General features: G+C 35.5%; 1 protein-coding gene across 1 annotated transcript in view; it reads left to right on the top strand.

The window, feature by feature from the left end:
* Positions 1 to 22502, top strand: part of Cont (Contactin) — a 458021-nt gene that overhangs the window by 369838 nt on the left and 65681 nt on the right. Inside the window, exon 20 of the mRNA XM_090391248.1 lies at positions 12462 to 12651. Coding sequence (XP_090247374.1) covers positions 12462 to 12651 — 190 coding nt within the window. The remainder of the gene's footprint in view (positions 1 to 12461; positions 12652 to 22502) is intronic.

Here is a 22502-nt window from a genome sequence, read left to right as displayed (position 1 = left end):
TATCCCCTTAATTTAAATAATACTTGAGAAATGCCTAAGAAAAATTGTGGAAAGGAAGCTTGGTGAAGAACAAGATGGATTCAGGCCAAATAGAGGTTGTAAGGACCAGATTTTCACTTTAAGACAAATGTTGAGAAATCTTGGAAATATAACAAGGATTTATGCTTTTTGTACAATAGATCTGGAAAAGGCATATGACAAGATGCCAAGAGGAAAGCTCTTCAAAATGCTACAGTTATATGGTGTAAATGGGACATTATATCAAGCAATACATAGTTTCTATTTAAGCTGTAAGTCAATAGTTAGACTTGAAGGAGGTACAGTTAGATGGTTTGAGGTAAAATCAGGTGTGAACAAGGGGGGGGGGGCACATTATCTCCACTGTTATTCATTATCTATATGGATGACATTTTGAGGGAAAGTGGTATTAAATCTGATATCAAAATTTTGATGTTAATCTTAGCTCTTTACTTTATGCAGATGTTATACTTCTGATTAAATCCAGTACAAGTCTTTGAGATACCCCGACTAAATTGAATAACTATTGTAATAAATTTGCTAAAATAGGCAGAAACATTGAAAACCTTAACTGTATCTTTAACTATACTTGTTCTATAGGTTCGTGAACTGAACCTATAGAACAAGTAAAGCATTTCAGCTATTGAGGCATAATTTTTAGTGAAGATGGTAAATTAAATATGAAAGTAAACAACAAAATTAGTAAAGATGATATGCTCGGAAGTCAACTGAATAAATTTATATGGAATAAGGAAGAAATCCAAGACTGGAGACATCTAACATGAGAGTTCAGAGAAAGTTTAGCAGAGTGAAAAAATGCCATTAAAATTGAAGATATTATGAAAAGAACTTATTGTTAGCTTTCAGGAATGTGTTGATAGAGCTAATCTCAGATGGTATGGTCACTTAAACAGAATGGGAGAGAAAGATTGGCAAAATAAGTGTTCTTTGTCAGGTTGGCAGGGAAAAAGACCCAGAGGAATTATCAAGATGTAGATGGATTGATACAGTAAAATGCACCTTAAAAGACAGAAATATAAGATCTGATAATATTGGAATCTTGACAGATAACAGATTAATTTGGAGGAAAATTGTTGATCAGAAGTTAGTAATGGTGTAACTCTTTCATGTAGTACTACCATGACGATCCTGTCTACCCCTTAGAGTACATATCAGGAATTTGATGATGATGATAATAATTCCTTTTATCTCTCTTTCATCCATTTCTAGTTTTTCAGTAGTCTGCAGAACATTGTGGTACTTTCTTCACATTTATCTTTTCTATTCTTACATTTGTTTCTGTGTTGTGTCAGAGTGCATGCTGACTTACTGTTAAGAACTTTCTTCTTTTCCATGACTGCCTCTTTAACTGCTTGAGTCCACCACAGAGTTGAATTCTTTTCTTTTCTTTTTTTTTTTCCCCTTGCAGACAACATTACTACATGTTTTTGTGACTGGATCAATGTTTTCTTTTGAGTTTTCAAGGGTTGGTGCTTGCTTTTAAACTTCTATATGTCTTCATACATAACTATATGTATGTATGAAGTAAAAGAATTGCAATTAAATGAAATAATATCCTGTTGTCATTTCCAATGAGAGCTCAGCATGTGTCAACTGCCTCTTCTTCTAATTACAAAAAAAAAAAAAAAAAATCCACATCTTTTATAGAACCTTCTATGGAACCATAGGCACAAGTGAGTCTCATTATTCCATTACCCATTCTGTTTAGCCGGCATTATTCTACTTTGAAACTGCCAGCCATTCAAAAAAGCTTATCTTCATGTATAGTGTTGATGTAGCCACCCCTTCCTCTTCCTGATCATCACTGACTGAATGTGACATCTGTATTTGTTATTTAAAAGAATTTCACCTAGTACTTCTCTCATTCTTCAGTAATTCCACTTTCCATTGATACTTATGCTGATATTGCCTGTTTTGATTTCTGCCAATGTTGAGTTCGAGTTTATTCCAGTAACTGACTTTTCACTGTTTGCTCTAGTTCCCTAACTGAAACAGTGGAGGGGAGGGGGGGGGATTGTTTTATTACATTTTGTTGTATCCTCCTCATTGTCTTTGGTTTAACCAATACAGAATACAATTGAGTATTACCAATCAATTCTTTGTTCATTCACAACCCATTTAGATACCTACCTGTGGGGTGCATCATGAGAATGCAATGATTAGACATTAAGTCAGAAGCCTAGGTTTGTTTTCTGCATTTCTTAAAAGGCTGTATGGAGTTCTTCTCAGTTATTTAGTTCTGATCCTTTAAAAATATCTGCTGTATACATATTTCTGTATATATTCACCTGTGCATACTGAAATATGAAATACAGAAATCACAATTATTTTACTTAATACATACATAACTATATGTATGTATGAAGTAAAAGAATGTGATTGTGATTAAATGAAATTAATACTTTTCAGATACTTGTTTCAAACATCTGCTACTGTAATACTTTCGGGAAGGTAATTCCTGTACTTGACTAATCTTTCATCAAAAGAATATTTTCTTAGAGCATCCAAACTCTGTTGGTATGGATGAGCCCTTAGCTTAGAAAGACCAAGGTTCAAATCCCATCTGTCATGTGAGGAACCTTTATCAGGTCTTTTCAATCAAATGGTGAGTTAGCTGTTCTCATACAAAGGTGGAAAGTTTTATCCTCAGAAACTCGCAAAACAGGCAAACCAGCCCATCTTTGTGAACACACATTGATCTGCAAGTATAAATATTTGCCTATAGGGGATGCAGCAGAGGAGTGCTGCGCTAGCTGCATTAATTTTCATTAGTTTAAAACTAATAAAAGGTTGCTTAGTACACTGTACAGTGTACTAAGTGTACAGTTCCTATGAAAACATAAAGAAACCATATCTGTGCACAATAGTCCAAGTGAGGTCTTATCAAGGACTTGTAAAAAGACAAAATGATATCCTTATCTTTACATGTCAAAGTTCATTTCAGCATTGCAATTATCTTTTAAGTTGTATTTGCAGTCTTTGCTACATGGTCCCTGAACTTCAACTTTCTATCTACTAACACTCTAAGATCCCTAGCCTGATCAGTTTCTTCTAGCATAATCCCACTAATACAACACTGGATATCTGTGCCAAAATCATGCCAAAGTGCATGACTTTACATTTACTGATATTGAACTGATATCCATTTTCTCATGCCCACAATTCCAGCCTATTCACATCATTAGTCTGCAAGTACTGCATGTCAACCATATTCCTGATTACTCTACCTATTTTTGCATCAGCAAATAGCTGTATGTTGCTTGTCAAATCCTTCCCAATGTTATTAATGCACAGATTGAATAACAGTGGACCAAACACTGATCCTTGTGGTATACCACTTTTCGATATCTGTCAGTTAGCCATCCACACTAATATTTTATAATCCAAACCCATATTCTTCAATTTATGTAACAGTCTTCCATGTTGTGTTCTGTCAAAAGACTGTCCAAAAGTATCATAGTGTATCCCTTCCCCTTGTCTGACTCAATGGTAATGTTATTGACCTTCTCTTAGTAAACCCTGCTGTTCAGGGTTTACTAAGGGAAGTAATGCTTGTTCATTGCAAAGTGGAGATTCTCTGTCAACCCATTTTTGAATGCGAGCCCTAACCATCTTTTCCAAAATCTTCACCACCAAGCAGTTTTTACTGTATTACAACACTGAACGAAACTGAATTATAAAAAGTTTCTTCTGAAGACTTCATCTTCAGAGCAAATCAACATATTATAGTTTACACAAAACAATCAGAAGTGACGCAATTCAAATTGTAATGAACAAAAGATCTCAAGTTCTAATTTATCATCCTCTAAACTTGCTCAACAGTTAGCAAAGTCACTTGTCTCCTCCTCTCTGAGATAATGATAAGTTTGATGTCACTTCCTTATTTACTAATACACCACTAACAGACACTCTTGATTTAATAAAATCTAACTCTAACTTCCCCATTGATATCTTTGAATTATTCAAATTTACTATGTATGCAGGTTACTTTATTATTATCTGAGACCTCCAAGGAGTCAAGGACTCATTGAGGGAGGCTAAAAATCACCCAAACCAGCTGTCATACCTTGCATTAAATTCATTAGATGCACTCACTGTCCCTAAAGGCAAACTACTCCACTCGCTCCACCACTTTGTGAGAGAAAAACCTAGCTCTTACCTCTTTCATGACTGCGAACAATTAACTTCCATTGATGCCCTGGTGTTCTCTCCCCACCTTCCATATAACAAAAAATTTCAGCAGACAATATCTTATAACACCCACTCAAATGTTTATAGACCTCCTTCTCCTGTTAACCAGAGTCTGTAATCCACATACTTACAATTTGTCCTCATAATCTAAATCCCATAATCCAGATATAATCTTTGTAACTCTTCTTTGCACCCTTTCCACAGCTTCTTTATCCCCTTGGAATCCAGGAGACCAAATCTTCACACAATAATCCAGGTGTGGTCTTATCGAAGCCTTAGATGTCAAGGTTTGCTATCACATTGCAATTATCCTATAAGTTGTATTTGTGACTTTTGCCATGTGACCTTTGAACTTCAAATTCCTATCTGCCAATATACCAAGATCCCTTGCCTCCTCAGTTTCTTGTAGAATAACCCTAATAATATAATATGCTGCCAGAAACCTAATGATGCCAAAGTGCATAACTTTATACTTACTAACATTAAACTGACAGCCATTTTCATTTGTCCAAATTTCCAGCCTACTCAAATCATTTTGTAAGTGCTGAATATCAGTAGCATCCCTGATTGCTCTGCCTATCTTTGCATCATTGGCAAACAGTTGTACATCTGATGTTAGACCCTGCTTGATGTCATTAATATATAGATTGAACAATAATGGCACAAGGACTGAACCCTGAGGTACACTACTGGTCACTTAAATCTTGCAGATTCATACCTACTACTGTATTTCACTTTTTGTAATCTCTTTGTCAACTGTCCTGTGATCCAAGTCAAGAGTTTTATATTCCAATTACATATTCTCCAGTCTATGCAACAGCCTTTTGTGTGCTATCCTATCAAATGTCTTAAAAATTTAACATTATCATAGTGTATCTATTTCCTTTGTCAAACTCTTCTGTAACATTGTTATAAAAATGAGCAAATTGCTAAAACGTGACCTTCCTTTAGTAAACCCATGCTTCTCTGTGCAGAGTATAGCTTGTTTGTCTACCCATTTCTGTATGCAAGTTCTTACCAAGTTCTCTAAAATCTTCACTATCACACCAGAGATACTGATGGGTCAGTAATTAGAACTTGCGCTACCATTGTACAGTGTAACTATCATACATTCCTTTCATTCCTGTGGTATCATTCCTAAGCTGAGACTCAAGTTATACAAACATGTGAAACATTCCTTTAGCAAACGGGCTGTTATTGCATATGTTCCTATTGATAAATTTTTATCCAGTTTATGCAACAGCTCTTCAACCTCATTTTCATGAACCTGTAACTCTTCATCCAATGTGGTGGTAGTAACACTGTACATCATGTTACATCTAGAGTACCATCTGAATTCATTAAAGTTATTCTTTCACATTCATTCTTTCTTTTGCTTGTGGCATAACGATAATATTCTTTTCAATTGTCTTGAGCTTGCATGGCCAATTTCTTTTCATACTCCGATTTAGCTTTCCACACAATACCCGTTGTGTTTCCTGCATGAGCTTTATGTATTTCATAACTCCTCTTACTCTTATTCTCATGATATTCTTTCCACATCACCTTCTTCTTGTGGATCTCATACTTAATAAGGTTGCACTTCCATTTCACTCTCAACTTATTTATTCTTCAAACACTAGGGATACATTCAGACACCACCTCATTTAAGCATTTTTTCAAAGATTCCCATGCATTGCTGACATTTATCTCATTCAGTAACTGATACCATGGAACCAAAGATAGTATTCTGTTAAGTTGATGATAATATCCAGCTTTCTAGTTCTAACCTGTTCTAATCGGAGCACCAATACAATTAAATACTTCCCAAGAAAGCACAGCATGATCACTCTCACCAACTGGTGATAAAATAGCCATATTCTTAACAGACCATGAATGTTCTGTTAAGAACTTTCATCCCTTGATGCTCACCATTGGCCCAGTGATTGCTGTCCTGTCATTAGTCTTCAACTTGTGGAACAACTTAATTACAGCACTCTGAGAATGCTTGTAATACTGACAATTTCCTGGATACTGCCATACTTCAAACAATACCCTACAACCATCCTTCTTTTTTTTTTTTCCATATACCTCCTGCATCATGGTTTCCGCCATGCTGTGTGGCTATTCTATTCCTGGCAGTGTGGATTGTGTATAAAATTAGCAATAAAAATAAAATCAGTGCTCACATTTGATGAAAAACACATTCAAAGTGAATTCAGCTTAGAGAAAGTAAACATTGAAAATTGTATAGAGAATGATTAAATTATTGAAGAAGAGTTATGACAATAGTTCTCACTCTACATATTATTTTAAAAATTTTTAATTCATCCTATTATAATTTACATTATTAAGTTCATAATTTTATAATCAGATATTGTACTGTCACTGTACTTTAGTGACAGGAGACTAATGATTGTTATACATTATTTTCTTGTATAGTATAGTGAAACTGGTGGAGTATTCATAAAATGAAATAAAATAACACTTATGCCACAGTAGATAACTTTTTAATATGTAAATATTTCGTGAACTTGTTACCTTCTCCAAAAGACAAACTTACACCAATGATGCTACCTGGCATATGCGAAGTACCATGTTCTTGTAACTTGTCTTACTATGGACAAATACAAACAGGAAAATGTATAAATAAACATATCTCTGAACATCAAGACCACATCCATCTCATCCAACCTCACAAGTCTGTCCTTGCACAACATGGAATTGAAAACATTAATCACAGGCAAGGATGCCTGCCAGCCAAGATTTTCTTCATCTTCCTTCTCTTCTTCCATTTATCTTCCCTTTTATAATCAAGTGAAGTATCTTATATTTTTCATTATGAAGTAAGTGACCATGATATGCAATTTTTCTTTTTATGGTATCTAAAAGTTCACATGATTTCCCCATTTGTTCCAGTACTTCTTGATTGGATGTTTTTGCTGTCCATGAGATTTTTAACATTCATCTGTATAACCACATCTCAAAGGCTTCAAGTTTTTTTTATCAATGTTGTCTTCAAGGCCCAAGTTTCTGCACCGTACAGCAGTACAAACCATACATAGCACCTCCCTCCATAATGTAATAACAGCATACATTTCCTAGGAAATGTGTTTTTACATTATGGAAAATACCTAAGAATAGCGATCTGAACTTCCCCCACCTTTGCAACGAGTTGCCCGGTATTGTACTACGTACTAGGATCACTTGCACTGGCTAACGCTAGTGTCGCTGATACTTTATAGTTTACTATATTCGGCAAGAAACTCTCTGATTCCGATCTTTGAGTTTCTTATTCGGTTTTAAAACTATGTGGGATTTAATATCCCCTTAATTTAAGTAATGTTTTCATTGCCGAAATGAAGCTTATTAGCTCTTTATACTTAAGTAACTTAATGGTTGCACCTGTTTGGAAAACTCGTTCGCAGAGTACATAAGTTCTTTTCACTATACACTTTGGTATTAGGTCTAGCTACTCACTGATGAAGCCTCAAAAAAGGCTGAAACAGGTCTGGGTAGTCACCTCCCTCCATAATGTAATAACAGCATACATTTCCTAGGAAATGTGTTTTTACATTATGGAAAATACCTAAGAATAGCGATCTGAACTTCCCCCACCTTTGCAACGAGTTGCCCGGTGTTGTACTATGTACTAGGATTACTTGCATTGGCTGACACTAGTGTCACCGATACTTTATAGTTTACTATATTCGGCAAGAAACTCTCTGATTCCGATCTTTGAGTTTCTTATTCGGTTTTAAAACTATGTGGGATTTAATATCCCTTAATTTAACTAATTTTTATTTCCATTTCTGGATTGCATTCTTCATTTAACCAGCATCCAAGATATTTAAATTTTGTCACTCTTTCTATTTGTTTCCCTTTTAAAGAAAGTAATGAATTAAGAATTGGTTTCTTGCTTATGACCATGAATTTAGTTTTGGTGATATTTATTCTTAATTCCATTTTTTCACCCTCTTTGTTAACTAGTTTGAGAAGATTTTGAAGATCCTGAATATTGTCAGCCAGGAGAGCTGTGTCATCATCATATCAGAGATTATTGATGATTTTACCATTTACATTAATCCCTTCTGCTCTTCCTTTTGAGATTTTTTGATATATGGCTTCTGAGTATATGTTAAAAAGGAGAGGTGACAGCACAGATGTGCTTAAGAGGGGGTTAAAGGGGGGGGGTGCTTAAGGGTCAAAGCTGTATAACTGAGAGGAGACCTCCACATAGATTTAAAGGAATGCGGAGAACCGACCATGGCTTCTGACCTAATGTCCAATCCTCACCTTCTCGTGGTGCACCCTGTTGGGTATCTACTTTGATACTGAACGAACGAGGATAGGCTGGCAATTTGGGATTTAGCCGACCAAATTGTATTCTTATTGGTTAAACCAAAATAAAAAATGATGGTACAACATGACAAAATTTCATGCCGGCTTGAGCGTCGCCCGGTTAAACAAGGCCCCCGTTGTTTTCGCCAGGGAACCAGGACGAACAGCAAAAAGTCAGCTACTGGAACAAATCTGAAAACAAACCCCAACTCAACATCACCAGAGTTAAAGATCGGTACTATCAACGTAAGAAGCCTGAATGGCAAAGAAATGGAGCTAGCTGAGGAATTAGATAAGTACCAGATCGACATAATAGGGGTGACTGAAACAAAAAAGACCAAAACTGGTGAGATCTTTCTGAGCAATAAATACAAAATGTTATATTCAGGCAATGACAATCAAGGAAAAGAAGGAGTAGCCATAGTATTCAACACAAAATACGAGGCTAATCTTCTTGAATGGCAGTCAGTCTCAAGTAGAGTAATGTGGGCAAATATGAGAATGGGGAACTGGACAATGAGATTTATTTGTGCCTATGGTCCCACAGAAAGTTCTACTAAGGTAGAAGTGGAGGAATTTTTTGACGCTCTAGAAAAAGCAACTGACACAATGAAAAAGGAAAAGTTGGTCCTTGTTGGGGATCTAAATAGCAGAATAGGAAATGATTGTGAGACATACAAAAATATTTTGGGAAAATTTGGTGAAAAGAGCAAAGCTAATAATAATGGCAAATATCTGTTGGATTTCTCCTCAGGACATGGACTGGTTATTACTAACACCATGTTCCAACATAAAAATTTGCACAAATTCACATGGAGAGAAGAGGCTAGGAATAAGAAAAGTCTCATTGACTATGTTATTGTTGATAGTGATGTTTTCTCCCTGGTGCAGGACACCAGAGTGTACAGAGGATTTGAAATTGGAAGTGATCACTATTTAGTCTTGAGCAGGATAAAATTGAATTTCATATTGAAAAGAATAACATGTAAGAAAGTTTTAAAGTGAATAAAAGTTGAGCAGCTCTCAGATGTGAACTGTAGACTAAAATACAGAAAGATTATTGAAAAGAAAATGAAAGAGTTTGAGAACAGTAATCAAACCTTGGAGATTCACTGGCAAACTCTGAAGAAAACATTGATTGATTCTGCCAGAGAGGCATGTGGTGAGGTTGTGTGCAAGGATAAAAAAATCAGAACTCTCTGGTGGACACAGGAAGTTAAAGAGGCAGTGAAGAAAAAGAAGAAAGCATATCAAAAGTTCCTGGCAAATAAGTCAGCTTTTACTCTTACAGAATACAGAGACAAATGTAAGAAAGCTAAACAGTGTGTAAAACTAGCTAAACAAAAGTCATGGGAGGATTTTGGCAAGAATATAAAAAACAAATATCAAGAAGGTGGCAAAATATTCTGGAGGTTGTTGAAGAAGCTTAGGAATGGAGGAAAGAGTGCTGTAAAAGGAGTTAGAGATGATAAAGGTGATATGAAAATAGGAGAAAAAGATATCCTTGAAGTATGGAGTAATTACTTTGAAAAACTGCTAAATGAAACAAGCAGTGATGACAGCACAGTGATAAAAAACACTGACCAGGCATGCAGTCAGGAATACATATCCATATTTGAAGTAGAAAAAGCCATCAAAGGCTTGAAATGTTGGAAAGACAGCAGGAGTAGATGATATTCGACCAGAAATGCTGAAGTGTGGTGGTATAAAAGTCTTACAGTGGCTGCACTGCATAGTTCAGAAAGCCTGGACAGAGGGACAAATTCCCGATGATTGGAGTAGAGCTCTCATAGTACCCATATATAAAAAGGGAAATAAAACTGAATGTGAGAATTACAGAGGTATTTCCCTACTGAGTGTTCCAGGCAAGATCTATGCAAGTATACTTGAGAAACGGTTGAGAAGAATTGTGGAAGAAAAGCTTGGTGAAGAACAAGCTGGATTCAGGCCAAATAGAGACTGTCAGGATCAGATCTTCACTTTACGACAAATAGTCGAGAAAGCCTGGGAATATAACAAAGATCTGTATTTAAGTTTTGTCGATTTGGAAAAGGCATATGACAAGGTGCCAAGAGAGAAGCTATTCAATACGCTGCAGTTATATGGTATCAATGGGGCATTATATCAAGCAATACTTAGTCTATTTGAGTTGTAAGTCAGCTGTTAGAATTGAAGGAAGTACAGGAAGATGGTTTAATGTTAAATCTGGTGTGAGACAAGGATGTACATTATCCCCTCTGTTATTCATTATCTATATGGATCACATTATGAAGGAAAGTGGTATTAAACCTGATATCAAAATTGGAGATGTTAATGTCAGCTCTTTGCTTTATACGGATGATGTTATACTTCTAAATAAATCCGATACAAGTCTGCAAGATTATCTGACTAAATTGAATAGCTGTTGTAATAGATATGGTATGAAGGTCAGCAATAAAAAGACAAAGACAATGAAAATAGGCAGAATCATTGATAATGTCAACTGTGTTGTGAATGGAGAACCTGTGGAACAAGTAAAACATTTCAGCTACTTAGGCACTATTTTTACTGAAGATGGTAAATTAAATATAGAAATAGACAACAGAATCAGCAAAGCTGGTATGGTGGGAAGTCAATTGAATTAATTCATATGGAGTAAGAGAAAAATTAGTCGGAAGACTAAATTAGCTGTATACAAGACAGTGTTCAAACCAGTTTTAACTTATGGATCTGAGAGCTGGGTCAGAAGTAAAACACTTGACCAAAGATTAGAGTCCGCAGATATGAGAGTCCTGAGAAAGATTCGAGGCGTGAACAGATGGCATCAATGGCAATATCATATTAAAAATGAGGATATTAGGAAAGAACTTGACATTGTCAGCATCCAGGAATGCGTTAGCAGAGCTAATCTCAGGTGGTATGGTCATTTAAATAGAATGGGAGAGGAAAGATTAGCAAAACAAGTGTTCTCTGCCAGGTTGGCAGGAAAACGACCCAGAGGAAGACCAAGATATAGGTGGATTGATATGGTACAAAGTGCCTTAGACGATAGAAATATAAGATCTGATAATGTTGGAGTCTTGACAAGTAACAGACTGATTTGGAGGAAAATTGTAGATAGAAAGTTAGTAATGATGTAATTTTTTCATGTAGTACTGTCATATCCTGTACACCCCCTTGAGGGTACATGGCAGGAATTTGATGATGATGATGATGACAGCACACATCCTTGTCTTACTCCTTGTTTGATATTAATCAAGTCTGTAATAATGTCATCAACTTGAACAGATGCCTTTTGGTTCCAATGTAAGTTTTCGATGATCTTGATGTCTTTATCATCTAATCCATTTCTTTTTAATAATTTGATCATTTTAGTATGTTGGACTTTGTCAAATGCTTTCACGAAGTCAATGAAGCAAGTGAATGCTCCTTGTTTTGGTCACTACATTTTTGGAATAAGATTTGAAAAGAAAAGAGCCTCTCTTGTTACCAAACCACTATATAAACATGAACGTTTATATAAAGAAAGTGCTGAAACCTTATTTCATAGGCCTAATCTTAATCAGAACAACTCACTATTCCAAAAGTCTGGGAAATTGTTATCCTCAAGTGTATAAAATAAATTTATTTGTTATATTTTAATTTAATTTGCAATCTAATTAGCTTTAATCCATAAACACATGACTGTATACATAAGAGGGATTCCAGTTTAAACATACACAGGTTTTTTTGAATTTAGTTCTTATTGTTGTTTGATAATTGTATTGATGTCTTGTAATATGTAAGATAAAATATTTACATATTAAAAAGTAATCTACTGTGACATATGTGTCATTTTATGGTTATACATTAATTATGCTTGAATGCAGTTACAAATTAACAGTAATGTTTTGTTATTAATTGAAAATGGTGTATGAATTTTTTTTATACAGATTAAATACTGGCGCAAAGGAGATGAACCACGCACTGACTCTCTCATCTTGCTTGTTCGAGGCACTCGTCCGTGGGGACTTATTGTAGGACTCCAGCCGAATACTGAATACAATGTTGCTGCAATGGCATATAATGATGCTGGAAGTGGAGTGGAAAGTGCATCTTTCCTTGCAAGAACATATAAAGCTGGTATATAAATTGTCATAATTTATATTGTATTCTTTTATTTCTCATACACCATGACTTTCTTGTTCAGATCTCATATTTCATTTAATCTGTGTGTAGGATGGCCTAAAATATGAATGCAAATTCTACATGTGTTGTAATTTTATGCTTGGTGTTTGACCTTATTATTATTATTATGAGAGACCTCCAGGGAGTCAGAGACTCATAAATTATAATATATAAACTTAATAAAACTGAACTTTTCTATTATTAAAAAATATATATATATATACACATATAGGTATACTTTTAGTATATCATATATAATTCAAAAATAATGACTTGAGTAACACCTCTTTTTCGTGAAACAAACTCACACACCATTGTGAACTAAAGTTAACTCCTTCACTTTGTAGAATGAAGATGCCTGTGCAGAAAGCATTGTGCCAATAGATGTCCATCTGTATCTGTAAATTGTTAATGGAGATAATTGTAGACATAACAGATATTATATTTTCTTGATGCACACCTTAGATATGACAACTTGAATGATATAGAGCATAGTGGAAACCCATAAACTGGAACTAGTGTAGCTTTCTGCAGTAGTGTTGATGATAATTATTAACACGTTCACTGCCACACTGCTCTGGCATAGTTTGTTACCACATGCCAAGCACTTTCACTTCATCAAGGTCAGTACGAGTAATCTCGTAGCCGGCTTATCAGACAGAAATTTATTTCATACGCCAAACTATGAGTAATCTCGTATCACCCTCCCCCCCACTTATATATTACGTGCACTGACAACTGTGTAATTTGAGTTCAGAGTCAGTGATGATCAGCATTCAGTGCAGTAAGATTTATTGCATCTAGTCTCACAATTATTTAAAATTATCTAAATAAAAACCTTCAATTACGCCATGGCCAGTAAAAGAAAGCTTACTGATGAAGAATTAGAAGCTTATGCTAATATGAGCGATGATGAATGAAAAGAATTATTTGGTTCTGATTCCAAAGATGATTATAATCATACAGATGACATTAGCGGTGACTCATATGATGAAGAAAATTCTGAAGATGAAGTTTGTATCCAGCCAAATACATCAACATTTACTAATTGGGAAAATTCAGAACAAGAACCCCCACAATTTGACTTTGTTGAAACTACGTGTTTTAAAATTGACACTGCAAATTTCAGTATCGAAAAGTTGGTTGAACTTTTTTTTTTCTAAAGATTTTCTCACACTTTTAGTTGAATAAACTAATTTATATGCTTTACAAAATATTGAGCAAAGGTGAACACAGATCAAAAGAAGTCAAGGAATTTCAAACTGGAAAGCAACAGACATACCCTGAAATGAAGTTATTTCTTGGACTTTTACTTCATATGGGTTCTTGTAATTGACCATCTGTTGAGCATTATTGGAGTAATACAAATCATCTTTACAATTTCCCATTTTGGTGCTCTAAAATGAGCCAAAATCGATTTCAAATTTTATTGCGTTATTTGAATTTTGCAGATAATTCCCAAGCAGGTAACGATAAATTGCACAAACTAAGACCAGTCCTAGATAATTTTAATAGTGTAATGTGAAATAGCTACACACCAAACAGAAACTTGTGTATTGATGAGTCAATGGTGTTGTGGCTCGATAGACTGTCATTTCATCAATACATAAAAAACATAAATATGGTGTGAAATTCTATGAACTATGCGAATCGAATGGATTGGTGATAAAAATAAAAATTTATACAGGTAAATCTGAATCCTCTTAGCGAAAATGTTTAATGCATGTGATATTGTATTTCACTTGATGGAAGAATATTTAGACCGGGGTTATGTATTGCATATGGACAATTTTTATAATTCTGTAGCTCTGACTGGATGAATCTCTTACTGACAGAAAAACTTACATGTGTGGAATGCTCCAAAATAATAGGAAAAACAATCCACCAGATATTATACAGAAGAAACTAAAGAAGAGGTTATTTGTCTGACAAGGAAGAGGTCCTGTTTTAGTCAGCAAATGGAAGGATAAGAGGGAAGTTCTTTCCATTTCAAATATGCACAAATTTGAAATGGTTGAAGTGAAAAATTGGAATGGTAAAATTCATTTAAAACCAAATATCGTTAGGGACTATAAATTGGGTATGTCAGGCATCAATCTTTTTGTTCAAATGCTTTCTTACTATTCTGCCTTATGAAAGACAATTAGATTTGGCAATGCCCATAAATTTTATAATATAGTTACTGGAAATGCAATGACTGTGCTAAAATTTAGAGATAAATTTATCTCAGTTTTTGTTTGGAATAGATGAGCTTATAACATCACAGAATATCAGCAGGATTCGGGATCTACATTATTTAGAAATTTTACCACCTACAGAAAAAAAGAATCGCCCAGCAAAGCCATGCCTAGTATGTACACGAAACAAACAACAACGAGAAACATGTTATTATTGTCCTGTGTGCCAGGAAAAAAAACCACCATTGTGTGTGGAAAATTGTTTTAAAGTGTACCTATTATTTAAATTAAAGGGATATTAGATCCCACATTGTTTTAAAACCAAATAAGAAACTCAAAGATTGGAACAGATGGGTTTGGGTGTGGGTGGGTGTGTGTGTGTGATCAAGTGGTTAAGGAGAAAGAATAAACCTAAATCAAAAAATCTTAAAAGGAAGAGAGGAAGGGTTTAATGTAAATGGTAAAATCATCAAAAATTTGAATTAAAGTGTACCATTCGTAATTTGATTTACAAATTATGGATTATACTACGGGTTAACTCGTGCTTGGCATAGGAGGTCGGTAATCGATATACGAGTATATTCGTAGTTGGCTTGTGAGGCTCATATACCAACTACGAGTATACTAGTAGTTGGCAGCGAACGTGTTAACTTATCAAATGAGAGCATTATCTCATTTCACTGTAATTAATAGCAAACAAAACTGGCATTTCAGGTGAGCATGTATAGATAATAACTGAATCCTCACTGAGGAACTGAAACAGAAGCAGATGGGTTTGGGTGTGGGTGGGTGTGTGTGTGATCAAGTGGTTAAGGAGAAAGAATAAACCTAAATCAAAAAATCTTAAAAGGAAGAGAGGAAGGGTTTAATGTAAATGGTAAAATCATCAAAAATTTGAATTAAAGTGTACCATTCGTAATTTGATTTACAAATTATGGATTATACTACGGGTTAACTCGTGCTTGGCATAGGAGGTCGGTAATCGATATACGAGTATATTCGTAGTTGGCTTGTGAGGCTCATATACCAACTACGAGTATACTAGTAGTTGGCAGCGAACGTGTTAACTTATCAAATGAGAGCATTATCTCATTTCACTGTAATTAATAGCAAACAAAACTGGCATTTCAGGTGAGCATGTATAGATAATAACTGAATCCTCACTGAGGAACTGAAACAGAAGCAGATGGGTTTGGGTGTGGGTGGATGTGTGTGTGATCAAGTGGTTAAGGAGAAAGAATAAACCTAAATCAAAAAATCTTAAAAGGAAGAGAGGAAGGGTTTAATGTAAATTGTAAAATCATTAATAACATCTCTATGCTTATAACACAGCTCTCCTCAATGTAATATATTTATGCCAATATAGCTGGATGTAAAAGTCAGCCAAAAAAAAAGAAAATCGATCTTCACTGAAAATTTAAACATTATCTAAACAGTATGTGGGTAAGGGTGGGGGAGAAGCTGTTTCAAAAGAGCTAGATACATATGGAATTGAAAGAAGATGAGTTGTTAGTTTGCTGTGTTTAGAGTTGTATGAGGATGTTGCCCAGTGGCTGCTCATGGTCTTACATGATTACAGGAAGGGGAGAGGGATGGTAGTGGCCCAGTTCGGTGGAACAACACTCATGAAAGTACTCATAAAAAAGTATAGTGCAGAAACAGAGTGTCTATGAGAAAATGACTGGATGGTGTCAGTGAGTGCGAGAGGGAGGTCACCTATCAGGCAGATTAGTCTTTTTACTATGCAGTCAAGAATTTTTAGAAAGTTATGAGTGCACCATCCTCAAATGTGAGAACAATATTCTTAAAGTTAGTTAGATTTGGAATTTATAAAGTGTTTGGAGTTGAACAGGAAAGAATTAATGTTCTGACCAGAAAAGAATACCAAGTTTTTTGTAAGTTGAGAAAACTGTGGATGGATTTTATATATTTATGCCAGGATAGGCTGGATATGAAAGTCAGCCAAAAAAAGAAAACTGATCTTGACTGGAAATTGAAACATTGTCTAAAGTAAGAGGTAGTGAAGAAGTAGCTTTCTTCTTGGTAATAAGGTATTATCTTCACCCCACCAGAGAATGGTGAAGAGATCAGTGTTTAATATTGGTTGTAGAGGATTTTGAAGCCTGAATAATATGAGTACTGCAAGGTTTCTTGAGTTAAGAAAAAAAGAATGGAGAATATTATAATCAGAAAAACTATGAATAGGATTTGAAGTTAGAGAAGGTCATTGATGTATAGGAGATGAAGCATGGGTGAGAGCACAGAATCCTGAGAATTCTCTTGCATTGATAAAGAAATCTGATCAGAGGAAGCTGGTTATCCACTCACAAAGGCCAGGAGGGAGATCATAAAATGGTAGTTTGGAAGGCCTCTATATCTTTTCATGGCTTGCACCCAAGGTGGGCATTATTAGCAAGAAGGTCTGTGGTAGAACAAGAATGGCAGAATTGGTGATCATTAATTAAACAATGAGTCTCCACTAGTGATGAAGAAGCTGGTTGTCAATGACCTTCCCTGCCATTACTTACAACAGTATTGAGGTGAGAGCAATACGGTGAGTCAGTTTGGTGGCTGACTTTTTATCTCTTTTTTTTAGAGAGGCTGGATAAGCTTGGAGCATATGTTTGCTGATAATTGTTCAAATATGAATGAGTATGTGACAAATGTTGCACAACAGTGAAAGCTAGGAGCATCATTTCAAACCTGAAAACAAGAAACAGCTTATGATATGTCATAACTTCTTCATGGCAGAATTGTGCTCATCACCATCTGGTATGCTTCTAAGTACATCAGAATTCTACAAAAATTGAAGACAGGTTTTATGAGTTCTTCCTCTAATGCATAGTTAATAAGTGTATCTGAAAGTGATAGCTATAATCTGACAGCAGAAGGAATGTCTTGCATGATATACTGTTGTGATGTTTTTTCAGATTTGAAATGATGCCCAGATTTCATCTTTATAATAATGTTGAGTATTGAGTGGAACAGTATTAAGTGGTTGTAATTGGTGATCATTAATTTTCACCCACATATCAAAGGGTGGTCTTTAGTACAGCTAAAAAATGAAACATCATTATCAAATTTATATCCTTTACACCCTTCAGAGTGCGTACAGGATTTTATGACAGTATTACATGAAAAAACACACTATTACCAAGTTCCAATCAACATTTTCCTCCAAATTAATCTGTTACCTCTCAGCTTGTCATCAGATCTTATATTGGAGCATGTCTTACTGTATCATTTTACCTAGATAATTGGTCTTCCTCTGGGTCTTTTTCCTGGCAAAAAAAAAAAAAAAAAAAAAAGAAGCTTATTTTGCTGACTTTTCCTCTCTCATTCTTTTTAAGTGAACGTACTACCTTAGATTCTCTCTTCACACATTTCTGAATGCTAATAATGTTAAGTTTCTTCCTAATATCCACATTTTTAATATGGTTCTGCCATTGATGATGTCACTCTCCTAGTTTTTCTCAGAACTCTCATATCTATGGTTTCCAGTTTTTGATCAAGTGTTTTACTTCTGTCCAAACTCTCTGATCCATAAGTTAAAATTGGTTGGAACACAAACTTGTATACAGCTTGCATACAAGTATATGCAAGCTGCATACAGCTAATTTAATGTTTTGCCTAATTTCTATTTATGAAACAAAATAATATACAGATTAACAGAATGATTCTAGAAAAAGCACCATTGGTTAACTAATGTAACAAATGGTCAATAAAAGTCCTAAATAAAAAAAAGAAATTAAAGCAGATTAAAAAAGTACTCTCTCATAAGGAGATAAACATAGGCCATCAAATTTACTTAAGTTAGGATGATGTAATAATGCTTCACAGACATTCTGCTCTTATGTAAGATTTGTGTATTTTGGACATGGCTCTGTGCTTTACAAAAGATGGTATGTTCAGCAAAACTCAATTGTTCACATTTGTGATACTTGTTACTTGGTGTAAATATTTATATTCCTCATAATGGACAAGGGCAGATCTTTCAGTTTGTTCAAAATATCATTGGACAAAAGACCATGGAATATGGTAGACACTTTGAAAGCTAAGCAGAAGAATTTTGTCTTTTGATGAAGAAAGAAAAGTGGAGATTTTTCTGACAGGACAAAATACAAAATGAATGTTGAGAGACTTTTGAATCTTCTTGATATATTCAGAAATTCCTTTAACATAGGGACACAGAATGCAAGTAATTTCTTCTTGAGCAGAAGAGGGAGGAATCTTATAGCTGCTTGAATGCTTTGTCAATAAAAGTTTCACTGAAGCCAATTATCAAGACAGTTGTCTTTATGTAACTCGCAATAATACTTCATTATTGGAACATAAATTGTGGGTGCAGTATGTCATTACTGAGAAGTGAAGACTGCCATCTGGTTGACATAGAATCAGTAGATACAAGTAAAAGAAAGGCAATCAGTTGTTTTATCTTTTTCTAAAGTAAACTCTATTCTCGAATGAACTGCATTTATCTTAGATATGAATTTGTCCAGATCAGAAAAAGAGAAGCTACAAACCACAAAAAGATTTTGTTGATATATATCTGTATAAAAGAATAGGTTTGAGAGAAATATCATTGAGAAGACAATGTTTGAAACAGTCTAGAAAGTAGTTAGCAAAGTGTAGGGGAAAGAGAACTTCTCATTGCTGTATCTTCATTGTGTTGTTACAATTTATTCTAAGTGGTTAGATATCCAGAATGAATTACAAAAAGAAAGTGTACCAATATCAGGAGAAATTCACACTCTCACTCCACAAACACTCACAATGGTCGGTTTCAATGTCTCCTCCTTATTCATAAATATCTCACTAAAGAACACCTTGGCACTAATCCAAGTAGAATTTTTTCCTGATATCTCAGCCCTGTTTCAGTTCACTATGAACTCAGACGTTGTTTGGCAAGGAAAATTCTGCAAAAAATTGAGGGTACTGCCATGGATTCCACTCTTTATCCCCCATGGTTAGCTTTTTCATGGAGATATTTGAAAAGAATGCCCTAAATTTCATCCCCCCCCCTTAAACCTACTATTTGGCTACACTATGTGGATGATGTGTTTGCAATTTGGCCATATAACCAGAACACCTTACACACTTTTCTATCCCATTTGAACAGCCAACATCCAAGGATCCAGTTCACAACAGAAATAGAAAGTAACAACAGTCTGCCCTTCCTAGACACCCTAGTTATAAGACAAAAAAAATGGATCACTGACCTTCACAGTCTACAGAAAACCCACCCACACACAGGTAAATGTATTTACTGGTATTACCTGTATTTACTGGAATATAACTCTCACTTTTTTTCCCCAAAATTAAAGTTAAAAAATCATGGTATGAGATATTATTATTATTAAACAAGACCTCATGGAGTCAAAGACTCATCTAGGAGGTCCTTTTATCTCACACACATCTCATCATACCGGGTCTTAAACACATTCAAACTCCTTGCAGACACCACACTCTCAGGCAAGGCATTCCAATCATTCACAACTCTGCACGAAAAAAACCTGCCTCTCACTCCCCTACTCACACCCTCTTTATACAGTTTCCAGGGATGACCTCTGGTTCTCCCCTGATCTCCCACTATTCTCTGTAGAACTTCTCCACCATTGATCCTATAACAACCCCTTACCAACTTGTAGGTCTCTATCATATCTCCCCTCTTCCTTCTCTCCACTAAACTTTGCAAATTACATCTTTTCAATCTTTCCTCATACTCGACATTCCAGAGGTCAGAAACTACCTTAGTCAGTTGCCTTTGGACCCTTTCCAACATCTCTTCATCCTTCTGAAAACCAGGTGACCAAATCTGGGCAGAATAGTCCATGTGTGGCCTAATCAAAGACTTATACAATGGAACAAGAATCTCCCTACTTCTACACGTCAGTGTCCTCCTCATCATTCCCAGAAGTCTTTGTGTTGTCTTCACAATTTTGGCGATGTGTCCCCTAAATTTTAGATCCTTATCCACTATCACTCCCAGATCTCTTATTTCCTCTACTTCCAACAATATATTCTCACCAAGCATAAATTCTGCATCCCATCTTTGTTTTCCAAATTTTAAAACCTTACATTTTGCAACATTGAACTCATATTCCCATTTGCTTGCCCAATCACTCAATTTATTCAAGTCTTCTTGCAAGGCCACATCTTCACTACTCTTTATGGTTCGTCCCAACTTTGCATCATCTGCAAACAACTGAATATCTCTATCCAAATCTTCGCCAATATCATTAATATACAAGTTAAATAGTAATGGCCCTAACACAGATCCCTGAGGCCACTAGTGACTTTCCTTTTCCTGGATATTGCACCCCCATACACAACTTGTTGATACCTATCAGATAGCCAGTCTCCAATCCAATGCACTAATCTAATATCCAACCCCATCTGCTCTAGTTTGACTGTCAACTTATCATGAGGTACTCTATCAAAAGCTTTTGCGAAATCCAAGTATATTACTGTGTATCCTTCTCCTCTGTCCAAGGAAGCAGTCACTTTATTGTAATAAGTAAGTAGATTACTAAAACACGACCTCCCTTTAGCAAATCCATGCTGTCCATCAAAGATTATAATATTGTTGTCAACCCAACTCTGGATCCTAGTTCTCACAAACTTCTCCAACAACTTAACCACAACACCTGTCACACAGATAGGCCTATAGTTTGATGCTTGAGTTCGATCACCTCCTTTATGAAATGGCACAATCTTGCCCTCCTTCCACTCTTTAGGGACTTGACCGAGTGCAAGACTCGTATTAAAAAAATATGTCAAGGCAGGTGTCAACTCTCTGGCACATTCCTTCAGAATACGCGCTGATATATTATCAAGTCCCACAGCCTTATTTACATCTAGTTTACTCAACTCCCCAAACACCTCTTGCTCACTTACAGTCAGTCTCTCCTCCTCATCATCAACTGCTCTTAATCTCTCCATGAAGTCACATTCACAAGATTGAAAGATCTTTATGAACTGCTCATTAAGTATCTCCACCACACATTCTGCAACAGCTGTCTTTATACCATTTCCTCCAATCAATGTCATCCTTCCATAATCATTCTTTCTTTTGCTGGCTACATATCGAAAGAACTCCCTATGATTCTTTTTAGCTTCATTAGCTAACTGCTATTCATACCTCTCTTTAGCTACTCTCACCAACCAAGTCACCCTCCTTGCCTGGTCTTTGTAGACCTCATGAAATTGGTTACTTCCACTTCTCTTATGCTGCCTCCACAATGCCCTCCCTTTTTCTCTGTATTGCATGCTTAATCTCTTTATTCATCCATCTCACACCTACCTTATTTAACCTTCTCACCCGTGGTATACATTTAGACATTGCATCCACTAAATATTTTTTGAAAATCCCCCAAGCTGCATTGATCTCTTTTCCAGCTAACTCCTCATTCCATGTTACACCTGCAAGCTGTCTCCTGAGCTCTTCATAATCACCCCCCTTGTAGTTCCACATATACCCTTTTTTCACAGGGTCCTTGCACTGCTGGCAACCACCCAAGTAATCACCTCATGGTCACTTTCACCAGTTGGTGGATGATTTGATACCTCATTGATAATTACATCCTCCGATGAGATGACCAAATCCAAGACCCTTAATCCTCTTGTGCC

Source organism: Typopeltis vanoorti, chromosome 1 (genome assembly GCF_054136105.1).
Source record: "Typopeltis vanoorti isolate ZY-2024b chromosome 1, IOZ_Tvanoo_1.0, whole genome shotgun sequence".
Taxonomy (NCBI): Eukaryota; Metazoa; Arthropoda; class Arachnida; order Uropygi; family Thelyphonidae; genus Typopeltis; species Typopeltis vanoorti.
Note: the sequence above shows the minus strand (reverse complement) of the source record. Positions and strands in the feature narration are given on the sequence as shown.